At 46.6% G+C, this 12,866-nt stretch overlaps 1 protein-coding gene across 3 annotated transcripts in view; it reads right to left on the reverse strand.

The window, feature by feature from the left end:
• Positions 1-272: 272 nt before the first annotated feature.
• The window catches only part of LOC134948527 (lysine-specific demethylase 5C-like), a 137,815-nt gene continuing 125,221 nt past the window's right edge, over positions 273-12,866 (reverse strand). For all 3 annotated transcript variants that reach the window (XM_063936554.1, XM_063936552.1, XM_063936553.1), the window contains 4 exons: positions 4,800-4,854; positions 4,511-4,713; positions 2,504-2,722; positions 273-1,823 (listed from right to left, as the gene is read on the reverse strand). In XM_063936554.1, coding sequence (XP_063792624.1) covers positions 1,812-1,823; positions 2,504-2,722; positions 4,511-4,713; positions 4,800-4,854 — 489 coding nt within the window. In that variant the 3' untranslated portion in view covers positions 273-1,811. The remainder of the gene's footprint in view (positions 1,824-2,503; positions 2,723-4,510; positions 4,714-4,799; positions 4,855-12,866) is intronic.

Consider the following 12,866-nt stretch of genomic DNA (forward strand, 5'->3'; position numbering starts at 1 on the left):
GCGCCCCTAAAATGGCAGCCAAATAACGCTGGCCCGCCCAGCGACCACCTCTGCCTGTCAATCAGGCAGAGGCGATCACAGGGCTGAGATGGCGCATGCGCAGTTCAGACCTGATCGGCTGCTGTGCGAAAACACAGCAGCAATCAGGACTGAATTAAGCCCTTTATACCCAAATCAGAACCAGGTCCTCAGTACCTACCATGTACACTTAACACACACACCCGGCCACACGGCAAACGTGTTCTGTAACAAATTGCCATAACACTAGTGAGGGGATTTCCACCTTCAGGTGACTTTAATATTGCTGGTTTGCTCACTCCAAAAGATTTTACATTAATATAGGTCTTTATACCTCTAGTTTTCTTCTTGGTTTTAATCAATGCCCTTATATCATCAATGTAAAAGTATTGCAGTTCTATCCCCCTAAGCAACAGCATAAGTACATTAAGCAGAACAGGGGTAACGTACAAAGCACAGTTGCCATTTTTCAAAACAGTGGAGGCAGAAGTTTAATTCAAGTGGGCGAGAACAGACCTTCCTATTAGTCACCTAAAGGGGGAAATGAGAACCATACCTGTAGCGGCCATGTAAACTGCTATTCCCACCACTGACCAAGGCAGAGGCCACAGTGATTGTCAAAGAACTTTATGTATTATTGAAATAGTGGGAAAATCAAAGTATTCTCTAAGAAATATTGTACAGACTTCATACACTAAGAAATAGTTCCAGGTAAAGAAAGGTAATAAGTTAAACTTTCCTACAGATAAACCCCACCCCCCAAAAAAAAAAAAAAAAAAAAAAAATCCCCGTGAGCAGGAACCATAGTCTCGGAGGTCATGTGGTCATGCTTAGCATAATTTATGTAAAATAAACATCTGAAATACTGAGGTATAACACAGCGGGAAGTTTGCCTTCCAATGCAAACCGAGAGACACCGTCCAAAAACCTCTACCTTTATTTCTACATGTCAGAAAAGATAACGCTCCAGAGTGGAGATTTTCAGGGTCAATTTTTTTTGTTCTTTTACATTTTTTTTTTTTTTTAGAAACAATTTCTGTGGGTTTTTTTTTCTTCATTTTTTTTTTTTTTTTTAAACAAAGTGTCCTTAACAAAGTGAACATGGTTTACAGGGTGGGAAGTGCAGAGCGCCCCCATGGATCCTGTACTACGGGGGAGGGAGAGCAGGAGGGTAGCTGGGCAGTTAGTGAAACTATAAACCACAAGGAGAAGGGAATAAATAAAAAGGTGTGCCCCCCCCCCCCCTCCCCCCCAAACCACTGTTACAGTTTCCTTTGTGAAAAAAACAAACAAAAAAACAACCCCTCGCCCAGTGCGATACCAGATGCTGGTATTGGTCACAAGCGTAGCTTCAGTCCCATGTGGCATACAAGGGATGTGAACTCCACGTGCTTGCTGGGGCTCCGTTATCCTGCAGGGGCCATAGAGTAAACTTGTAAGGATTTACATCTGGTCACCACCTGGAACTAATTGCTTGATGTCAGCGAGATGAGGGAGATCTTTTAGTCCTCTAAGTCTCCTAGGGTCTTTGCATCCGTCAGCAGGGTTATGTCGCGTCACACGGCAGTAGCACCAGCTTCCACTAGGTGTCCCCAGAAAGAAGTTCTCGCCTCCAACCAGGAGAGGAGGGAGTACAGAACAGAGAATGCTGCGTAAGAGGTAGAGTGGAGGGGTTTCTAGGTCGCTGCACCCCAACGGCCGCCTCTTACCATTCCTCAGCGAGGTATAACTTTGAGCGTGTCCAGTGGGGAGTGTCACTGTCTCAGTTCCATAGTGTCAGAGGAGGCTGAATGTCACAAGCGCTTCTAGACAGAAGGGAGGAGGGGGGAAATGCACAAATTAGAGAAGGATTTCACATTATGGTCTGTGCACTTTTGCAAAGCACTGGAGGCTCCTATTTAGTGTGGCACATGTTCCTGTTTATGGAGCAGAAATATGGTCATAGGTCACTCATACAGTGGATTTATTTAATCAGTCAGAAGATGTACACACACAATACTGACAATGATGGTACCCAAACATTACACGTTATCCTGCGCGTGTCTATGGGGTGTGATGAGAAATGCATGATGTTAGTGGCTGCGAGGTGGCAGTGTCCTCACCAATTCTCTGCACTTCGTGGCCATCAATTGCCTCCTACAAACACAAACCATCAGCGCTTCGTCTCGCTGGAAGGACAATGGTTACAAAGAGTCTGGGGTGAAGAAACTGATACTGTACTTCAGTTCTCTTCTCCAGTGGAGAATCATACACGTTATACCCTAGGGTTCCCTGCACCAATATACAGTATACAGCACTGGAAGACAATAGATTTGAAGCACAGTTATTTTACTGTGTTGTCTCCCCGAAATCTCTCATCATGACTATAGCAACCCCCTGTTAGGTGACCACACTGAGTGACATTTAAATCCTGTTACAGAAAACTAGCACATGAAGACCAAAAAGGTTCATGTTAAATACCGCCAGGGGCTCATCTTGTTCTTACCTCACCATTCTGGTTACTTTCAGCACCCACTTTTCTCAGACTCTCCTTGTCCGTCGTCGTGTCCTGTAAGCGGTCACTGCGACTTCTCTTTGGTCCCAGCTCCTCCTTCGGGAGCGTTGGTGGAGAATATTCCCCTTCAGCCCTTTCACTCCTCCTCTTCTTTCTTTTATCATTGTCTTTGCCCTTCAGGCGATTGGCTCTCCGCTCACAACGTTCAATCTATGAAACGAAAGGGGCAATCAAATTGTTGCGTTTGTCAGCCTTGCTTTTTTTTAGTAGGTTGAATAATATGGCAATGCACACCATTTGTTTGGTACAATACACTTAGGGGTTATATACATTTTATACAGCATTTAAAGGTCCGTGTGTTCCCAGATTTTGAACCAAGAATAGGCAGACGTGTGTTTTGAGCAAGGAGCTGGAGTCCACTGAACTGAATTTAGTCTCGCTGGTGCCCACCTGCCAGGAACACCTACCAACAGCCAATTTTTATCAAATCAATACATTTATTTGTGATCTATATGGCCATTTGCATTTGACATAACCTTTCACAAGCAAAGTGACATGTAAATCTCCAATTTGTTAAATTGCCTTTTATTTAATTTTAACCTATTCAAAAGCCAACAATTCTAAAACCAAAATCTAGTTACTGAATTGGTTTCTAAACACCTTAAACTTGTCGTACAGGATTTGTATTATCTGTAGTAACACATCTGCGTTGTAGATATAAGCTTTATACACAACCTAATCATTGCTTCAGTGCCACATATATTGATGATCTATGGCTGGCCAGATGAATCGTTTCTGGGGTTCCATCAGAACCAGTGTCACCACCAATATTAGAACAAATGGGATTCGCTCTATTAGTAATGAGACTTTATGGATAACTAGGAAATAAAATATCCACCCCCTCTATTCTGTAAATTGGGGATAATGCTGCGTACTAATGATCCTTTCCAAATCGAGTTTTGGTGGCTACGAGCTGAAAAGTCTACCTTTGGCACAAAGATAGGGGGAAAGGGGGCACGTTAATTTCCGCTTCCATAGCGGCTGCTATTGTCTGCAGCCACCGGGTGTGTGTGTGTGTGTGTGTGGTGGGGGGGGGTGTCCTGCTGTGCTGACCAATCAGCAGTGATAGTCATCAGAGCACACAATGGGGGAGGGTGCAGGGAGGCAGAGGCTCAGAGCTACGGGAAGTGTCTCTTCCCACACTGTGTATCTGACTGGTCGCATCATGGGGGTAGCGCAGGCATTCCCAAGCATTTGCAGGGAGGGTTCCTGACGTCAATTCCGGCCCTGGACAGGCTGATGTGATTGCAGCGACTGAGTAAGTCCTGGGCTGTGCAGAGACTGCACAAGATCTGTTTGTACAGCTCCGCTACACATGCGTTCGCACACTTGCACAGCTAAAATACACTCCCCCTGTAGGAGGCGACTATCTGATTGCAGCAGTGCAAAAATGGCCTGCTAGCGATCAGGTCTGAATTAGGCCGCATGTGCGAGCAGGTCAGATAGGGCACTAGTTGGTGTGGTAGCATCTGGAGCTAAGGATCCTGTACGTCCTGCGAGACATTCTACACAGGATTTCCAAATACTGACTGCTGTATACTGAGCTCCTGTGTAGACTGTCACAGAAGATACGGGAACTCCATTTTACTTTTTATTCAAATTAACTATATGCAATATATCATTTCTAGTTTAAAATACATTAAAACCCATATTTATCGAGTTGCTTCTCTGCGCCATAATGTACACTTGCCAGCTCATATTTATGGCTAATTAGTAAACCATACAGGAAACGTTCCAAAGCCGGATGACAGGACAGAAAGCTTGCCTGCATACTTTGGCCACGGCAGGTTTTATGATGGGTAAAAAGCTTGTAACAAAAACCTTTGTAAAGCCCCTTGAGAATATCTAAGGGGAGGTCAAAACAAAGTTCAGCAAGCGAGCATGGTATAAAGCTTCTGCAATCAGTATATTATGTACACATTAATGTTTGCGCCTCACCTCGATCAGTGTCCGCAGCCTCTCCACACACGGCGTTTGCGATGCCTGTAGCAGCCTCCAAATACTCAGTTCCTCTTCAAGTGTTACTTCCAGCAGATCCCCTTCCAACATGAGGTCCTCAAGCAGAGCTCGCGACCCGATAGATATCTCCAGAATCTGCTTCTTTTCAATACGAGGGAGCAGGACAGCCAGGGCATCTAGATCTTGGTTGGGATGGGAAAGCAGTCTAATTAGTACACAAACAACATCAGTGTGACCTATAGTACGACCACTGATGGGATGAGGTTACCTGGCATAGCAAAGGTGCCATTCTCTGAGTGGGAGTCTCCATTCTCATGGGAGACCTGAAAATAAAAAATAGTATGCGGTTAAAAGAAAGCATTATAATTACAAGAGGTGCTCTGGCCTTCAACTATATTCACATAGACAGGGACTCAATTGCTCCCACAGAGCAACAACTGAATTGCTCCGTCGGGCGCCATCTAAAGGCAGCAGTGGGGTAAAAACAATGGAATCCTCCTAATATTCGCCCAATATAATACTTCCCTAGGGTGTGGCATTCACCTGTCTACAAATACTGTACGTGCAACTTCATTGTTAACCCATTCCTCCAAAGTTGTAGGGGGACAAAGACTTAATTATGTTTATCTGTGGGAGACCAAGCACCTGGGGGAAAAAAATTCAAAAAGGAGAAAACTCCTTTGCCTCCTAAATCCACAAGTACAATCCTCAATTCACAACAAGCCCAGCAAAGCATCAACAACAGCAGGGGCAGTGGGGGGAACAGAGGGACACAAAATAAGTAATTTTCATGTGACTTTTTTCCCCCAGAGTCAGAGAAAAGGATTTATGGGGGGGATGTATCAAACATTCTTAAAAGTGAGGAAGTGGACAGATTGTTCATAGCAAATTTTCAACTGATTAGGTTTGATACATTTCCTCCTAAATGACAAAAACACACACACACACACACACACACACACACACACACACACACACACCTTCTCTTCTTTAATAGTAGAGGGACACAGGCTGTGGGTTTCCCCAAAGCCGCACTCTGCATAAAAAAGGTATTCCTCCATTAAAAAAAAACCCCCACCAACAAAACCAAAAATGCCACAACACAGAAGGCAGTGGTACCGTCCAACTTAGATATTCAATTGCCGGCAGCCAGTAGATGTCGCCCAGTGGAGCTATTCAATTGTTGCTCCATTCAGGTGCAATCAGCTGCCCGCGTCAGCATTTCAGCTTGCAACCCCCGAGTGTTGGCAAGCTAAAGTGAGCGAAATGTGACCCGTTTAATTGTTCTTTCGGGACTTTCACATAGCGCCCATTTGTTTGGTCAGGTTTACACGCAGCTTAACCAGACCTCTCTGGGCGCAAAAAGCGCGATAAAAACAAACAATTGAAGATCGCCTCCCCAGATCTTCCATCACCTTACACAGGAGATTGGGAGTACTAAACAATGAAAAAAGCCCCAAAAATGAAAAAGCTGTACGGACCTCTCTATAAACTTGTTCAGATACTCCATGAACTTCCACTCAAGAATGACCAACCACCTCCACCAAATGTGCCAACAGTCTATAACCCCATAACCAGAATGTTCCTGCATTACTGCAGTCTATATCCATCAGAAAAAAAATGGAAGCTCTATGGCTGCAGAAGATTTTCACATCTTTAAATCTCCTAGGGAAATACAGGGACTACACCCTCTATAGTGCAGAGATCTGACAGTTTCTATAAGGGATTGGGGGGGGACACACACACGGTGAGATCAGTTCTTACAATCTAAGCAATGTGACTAGATTGCTTAGATTTTAAGCATGGATCTCTCGTGTGTATGCCCCCCAGCGATAGCGATGCGCGGCTCCGCGCGTCTCTATCGCCGGTTCTAGATTGGCCTAGCACATCGCTTATTTCACCCGCTGGATGAAATGAGCACTCCCCCCTCGCTCAGCACACATCACGCTGTGCTGAGCGGGGTGAGGGATGTGTGCTGAGCGGTCTGTGACAGATCGCTTAGCACACCTCTCCCCCCGTGTGTACTGCCCTTTACTCTGCCAGTTATCTGGATAACAGGCAATCTGTTCCATGTATCATAGAATTAAACAGCAAATAGACAAAAACATAGTATAGTCCATGATTAGGGTAAGGACGACACTTGTAAATATTCAAAATGATAGGATAATGCGGTGGTGCCCTTCAGCATTCATCAGGATAGAGAAAGCGGTTTTCTTGTAAGTATGCACAAATGCATTCCTGGTATTCTTCTACATAATTGGATCATATCATAAAGACTCTCATAAAAACACATCTGAGAAAGGATCAAGTATCCGAAACACGCTAAGTGGGACCATCTGACCAGGAACTTCTCTGTTGGAGCGATGGCTGCTCTCAGGACTGAGGGATATTCCCAGGATCTTCAGGACAGAGATATTCTGCCTGCTGATTCTCTAAGGTTTCTGGGACATTAGATTTGATGTTGTCTTTACAGCTAATACATCCAGTAGGCATAAATATCCAGAAGGAAAATATATGGAAGACAGACACCAAAGTCGCAAAAATACTTTTGCAACACCCTGAAAAGAGAAGGGCTCCCTAACCTTTAAAAACAATATACGTACAAGAATTATACAGGTATAGGCGCTCCGTACAGTCCATATAAAGTCCAAAATATATTTAAATGTCAAGTATGTGGTTTTTGTCAATCCTGAAGTTCTCTGTTGAATGATCATATGCATCTCGCATCAATACAAAAAAAATAAAAAATTCATAGGAGCCAATTCAATTGATTGTCTCCCCGGCCGCCACTAGATGGCGCCCAACGAAGCAATTCAATTGTTGCTCAGCTGCAGCGTGCATACAGCCTGGGAGACCCATTTCAGCTCGCAGCCTCCTGAGGTGCAAACTGAAATGTCGTAAGCGCCGCGGTAAACCTGTACTTTAGACGGGTTTAGACAGTTTGTGCACCTAAACCCGGTACTAATGGGCACGCAAATGGGCATGCACGCCCACAGGGGACAATAGTATAGCCCCAGTGGGCACCCAAAACGTTTGGGCGCCCACAAAATAATTGAATCAGCCTTAAAGTGTAGTATGTCTGAGAACACCCATCAAGGACAGCACCCAGGAGTGCTGAGATTATAGCTCTAGCCATGTCAATAGAACACTGCGTACCCAACTCACAGGAAAATGATGATGAAAGGTCCACACAAAGGTATCTTTTGACTTCAAAGCAGACAGAATACAAAGTATCCACCATACAAACCCAAACCTCATCACAGAGAAGTGCGAGTACCATACTCACTCTATACAGAGTATAGTTTGTATTTAAGATTCCAGAGTCACTTTCCTCAGTATTATCGATATTGTGTTAATGTGTCTGAGATGCCAGAAAAGTGTGACTTTTTTTCTGGCATCACAGACATCGATTTACACAATTTCTATCTGTGTCAGAGGCCTTTTCCACTGCCTTTAAAAACTTGGGTTTTTGCACATGAACACGCATCGGGTAGCGAGCAGGGTTGGACCAGTGAAAGACCCAGGTAAGGGTAAACTGGTATCCTGGGTGATCCGACCCGGGCCCCTGTTTATAGCATGGAGAAGGGAGGCACCCAAGCTCTTAGTTCCCAAAAGCACAATCGGATTAGTACATATTTCCAGCACACACTCCTACGGTGCTCGGACACATTTGTGCCAGGACACTAGTGCGGAGATCCCTGCTCTGCAAGTTACAGCCGCCTTGACTGTAAGCAGATCACAGCATCGGACACAGATTCATAAAAATAGTACAGATGGCTCACAACCACCAAAATCTGCCCAAGGCACCCCTGCAAGTGCCCCTGCACAGTGTTTGGGAACCACTGCTCTGGACAAAGTTTGTTTTATAAGAGTGCATACTGTACATTTTCACGTGGTCACCATTTTCTTAGGCAACGGACAACAGCAATTCAATTTTACAATTCAAGCACAATCACATGAGTGTAAACCCAATGCTTTTGACCACTTAAATGTTAATGGCTGCCTGATCAGAGGAACAATTGAATTGCTCTGATAGGTGACCAAGACAAACATCTGCACTGCACCATTTTGCTTTTTAGTCTAGTTATCTGTATTTCTCTAGCATCCATAAGGGATATTGGGGAGACTTAGTACGATGGGGTATAGGCGGGGTCCAGAGGAGCCGATGCACTTTAAATTTCTTCACTGGGCGTGCTGGCTTCTCTCCTCTACGCCCCCTCTCACAGGCAGTTATACTGTAGGTAAAACGTGCCCAAAAGGAGAAAGTACATATGAGAGAAGGAACAAGATAACAAAAGGTGGTGAGGGTTACACACCAGCACACCACTAACACACAACAACCAGCAACAGCTGAACAGGTAACTACAGAACAAGAACCTGCAGAAAAGTCAATGCGCCCAATATCCCTTATGGACTACGAGAAAAGGATTTACTGGTGGGTATTAAAATCCTATTTTCTATAGCATCCATAAGGGATATTGGGGAGAACTAGTACGATGGGTACGTCCCAAAGCATCCAGAACAGGCGGGAACGTGCGGAGACTGCTGCAGCACCACCTGCCCAAACTGGATATCCTCTTTGGCCAGGGTATCAAATTTGTAGAACTTCACAAAAGTGTTTTTACCGGACCAGGTAGCAGCTCGGCATAGTTGCAGGGCCGAGACTCCAGGGGCAGCCGCCCAGGAAGAGCTCACAGATCTTGTAGAATGGGGCTTTAGAGACTTAGGAACAGGTAAGGCTGCTGACATAGGCCTGTTGGATAGTAGGCCTAATCCAACAAGCAATAGACTGCTTTCAAGCAGGACAACTCTTTTTCTGCGCATCATAGAGCACACACAAAGAATCCGTCTTTCTGACCCGTACTGTGCGCCTGACACAGATCTTCAAAGCATGCACAACATCCAAGGTCTCCGGAGGAGCGGAAGCGGCAGAACTGGATGGAACCACAATAGGTTGATTCAGGTGGAATGCGGAGACAACCTTCGTCAGGAACTGCTGTCTAGTCCGGAGCTCCGCTCTGTCCACATAAAAGACCAAGTAGGGGCTTTTACACGATAAGGCCCCCAATTCCGAGACACGTCGAGCAGAAGCCAGGGACAGTAACATCACAGTCTTCCACGTGAGGTACTTGTCTTCTACGGTCATCAGAGGTTCAAACTAGGAGGACTATAGAAAGTTCAACACCACATCCAAATCCCAGGGTGCCGTAGGCCGCACAAAAGGTGGTTGTATGTGGAGTACCCCTTGCAAGAAGGTCTGAACTTCTGGCAATGCTGCCAATTTCTTCTGGAAGAAAATGGAGAGGGCTGAAATCTGGACCTTAATAGAACCCAGGTGTAAGCCCTTATCCACACCGGCCTGCAGGAAACGTACCAAGAGAAATTCAGCAGGCCGATACTTGCATTCCTCGCACCAAGAGACATATCGCCTCCAGATATGATAATGTTTTGACATCACAGGTTTCCTGGCCTGACCTATGGTGGCAACAACCTTCTTGGAAAGGCCTTTGAGAGCTAGGATGTTCCTATCAACCTCCATACCGTCAAACGAAGACACCGTAAGTCCGGGTAGATGAAGGATCCTTGTTGTAGAAGATCTCTTCTTAGTGGCAGAGGCCAGGGGTCTTGGACGGACATGTCCAGAAGATCCGCGTACCATGCCCTCCGAGACCAATCCGGGGCAATCAGAATTGCCTGGACACCTTGATTCCCTTTAGCACTCGTGGGAGCAATGGGATCGGAGGAAATAGGTAAACCAGCTGGTACGGCCAAGGCGATGACAGCGCGTCCACTGCCCTCGCCTGAGGGTCCCTGGCCCGCGAGCAATACTAGGGAAGTTTCTTGTTGAGACGAGAAGCCATCATGTCTATTTGTGGGCAACCCCACCGGTCGATGATCTGCTGGAACACCAGATGGTGGATTCCTCACTCCCCTGGGTGGAGATCATGCCGACTCAGGAAGTCCACTTCCCAGTTGTCTACACCCAGAATGAAGATTTCCGACATGGCACTTGCATTTCTTTCCGCCCAGAAGAGTATCTTTGACACCTCTAGCATGCAGGCTCTGCTTTTTGTCCCTCCTTGTCGATTGATGTACGCCACTACCGTGGCGTTGTCCGACTGCACCTGGATTGTGTGATCCTTGAGCAGAGGAGAGGCTTGAAGTAGAGCATTGTAGATTGCCCGAAGTTCCAGAATGTTGATTGGAAGGAGGCTTTCGTGGGCTGACCACCTGCCCTGGAACTGCGCCCCTTGGGTGACAAGCTCCCCATCCTCTCAAGACTCGCATCCGTCGTGAGGAGGGTCCAATCCTGAAACCTCTGCCCTCCAGGAGATTGGAGGACTGTAGCCACCACAGGAGGGAAATCCTGGCCTGAGGTGACAGCAGAATCATCCGGTGCACCTGTAGATGCGATCCGGACTACTTGCTCAGGAGATCCAACTGAAATGTTCTGGCATGGAACCTCCCATAATGGATCGCCTCGTAGGAGGCGACCATCTTTCCCAACAATCTTATGCAAAGATGGATGGACACTCGAGAAGGTCGGAGCACCATGCGGACCATTTCCTTAAGGGTTTTCGCTTTTTTCCCCACTGGTAGAAACACCTTCTGGGCCACTGTATTCAGCAACTGTCGAACTCCAGCTTGTAGCCTTGGGAAACAAGCTCTCTGACCCAGGCATCTTGGCAGGAATTCTCCCAGACGCGGATGAAGTGACGCAATCGAGCTCCCACCTAGAGATCCCCTCGGGGTGTGTGGGCACCGTCATGCTGAGGCCTTAGTGGAAGCAGTACCGGTGGACTGTTCCTGAGAACTGCTTGCAGGTTTTCTGGACTTACCTCTGGTGCCTCTGACCGCATTGGAGGCACCACTGGCCTTTGAGCAAAATCTGTGAGACTGAAAGGACTGGACAGACGGCCCGGATAAGAGCGTCTTGCCGGCGGGGGAGAAACGTGGATTTTCCAGCTGTAGCCATGGAAATCCAGGTATCCAACTCAACCCCAAAAAGCCATTCCCCAGAAAAGGGAAGAGATTCCACACTATGTTTGGATTCTGCGTCCGCAATCCACTGACGCAACCACAAGGCCCTGCGTGCCGACACCACCATGGCCGACGTCCTAGCATCAATATTCCCCATCTCCTTGAGGGAATCACAGAGGACCCGTGTAGTGTCCTGAATGTGCTTCAATAGGGTGACCATGGTAACTAAGGGCATATCGCACGAGAGAACCACCTGAATCTGAATGGCCCAAGAATAGCATGGGTCATCCAACAACCGGTCTTTGCAGAAGGCCAGCCACAGTGTATATAGACTTTAAAGGTAGTCTCTCTTCCAATCCCCAGGGTTCTTCATGGAAAAAGGAGCCCGGGGTAGGTAGTACCGCTTTCTTAGACAAGCGAGAGACTGAGATCATCCACCCCAGGGGGTTGCTCCCAAAATGTTCTACCTTCAGGAGGAAAAAGGGAAAGTGCGCAAAAACGTTTTGGACACTTGGAATTTTTTGGCTGGATTTTTCCAGGCCTGTTTGAATAAGTCATTAACTCTGGAGAATCAGGGAAAGTGACACTGGATTTATTTTTCACAAAGTAAAACAACTGCTGTGATGCAGCATCCTCTAGGGGGAGCTTTAACACCTCCCTTATAGGCAAAATGAGGGGTTCAATACCCTGGGCAGAATCAGGATCCCCACTAACTGGATCCGGGTCATCCGGTACATCATCTGTATCAGACAGCCGTGCAGGTAAACCACTCTTCTGGGGACCTGCGCATCAGCCCTAGCAGCTAAATCTGCCACAGCTTGTTGCAGCAGCTGAGGTTTCTGCACATTTGCAGTGAGTTGAGAGGACATATCAGACATCATGGTTTTAAGAGACCCTAACCAGTGGGGCTCTGTACCCTCTCCCCCAGCCTCTTCACTAATTTGTGACGACTGACTACATTGCTCACAGGAGACAGTCATTAGATAATGGAGAGAATCTGGTGTGACAGCTCCCGCACAGTTTGTGCTTACCCATATTTCACGGTAAACACAACAACATAACACATACACCTAGACCGTAATAATGCAAGCCTGGCCTACTGTATGTGAGAGGAGACACAGAGGAGAGAGGACCTCGGCACACTCTGAGCTGCAAAGCCCCAGTAGGCTGTCAGCTCTGTAATACACAGTAAACACTATCAAATACAGTCCTAAGTAGACACAGGACAGTGTACACAAGCAGCTCTCCCCCTTTAGCTACACCCTGTACCAGTTTTCAGCGTGTCCTTGAGGCAGGAAGCGCCGAGTGTGCTGCTGCTGATGGCTTCTGTAAGCAGAAGGCGGCGCCAAAAACG

The sequence above is a fragment of the Pseudophryne corroboree genome, chromosome 8 (genome assembly GCF_028390025.1).
Source record: "Pseudophryne corroboree isolate aPseCor3 chromosome 8, aPseCor3.hap2, whole genome shotgun sequence".
Classification (NCBI taxonomy): domain Eukaryota; kingdom Metazoa; phylum Chordata; class Amphibia; order Anura; family Myobatrachidae; genus Pseudophryne; species Pseudophryne corroboree.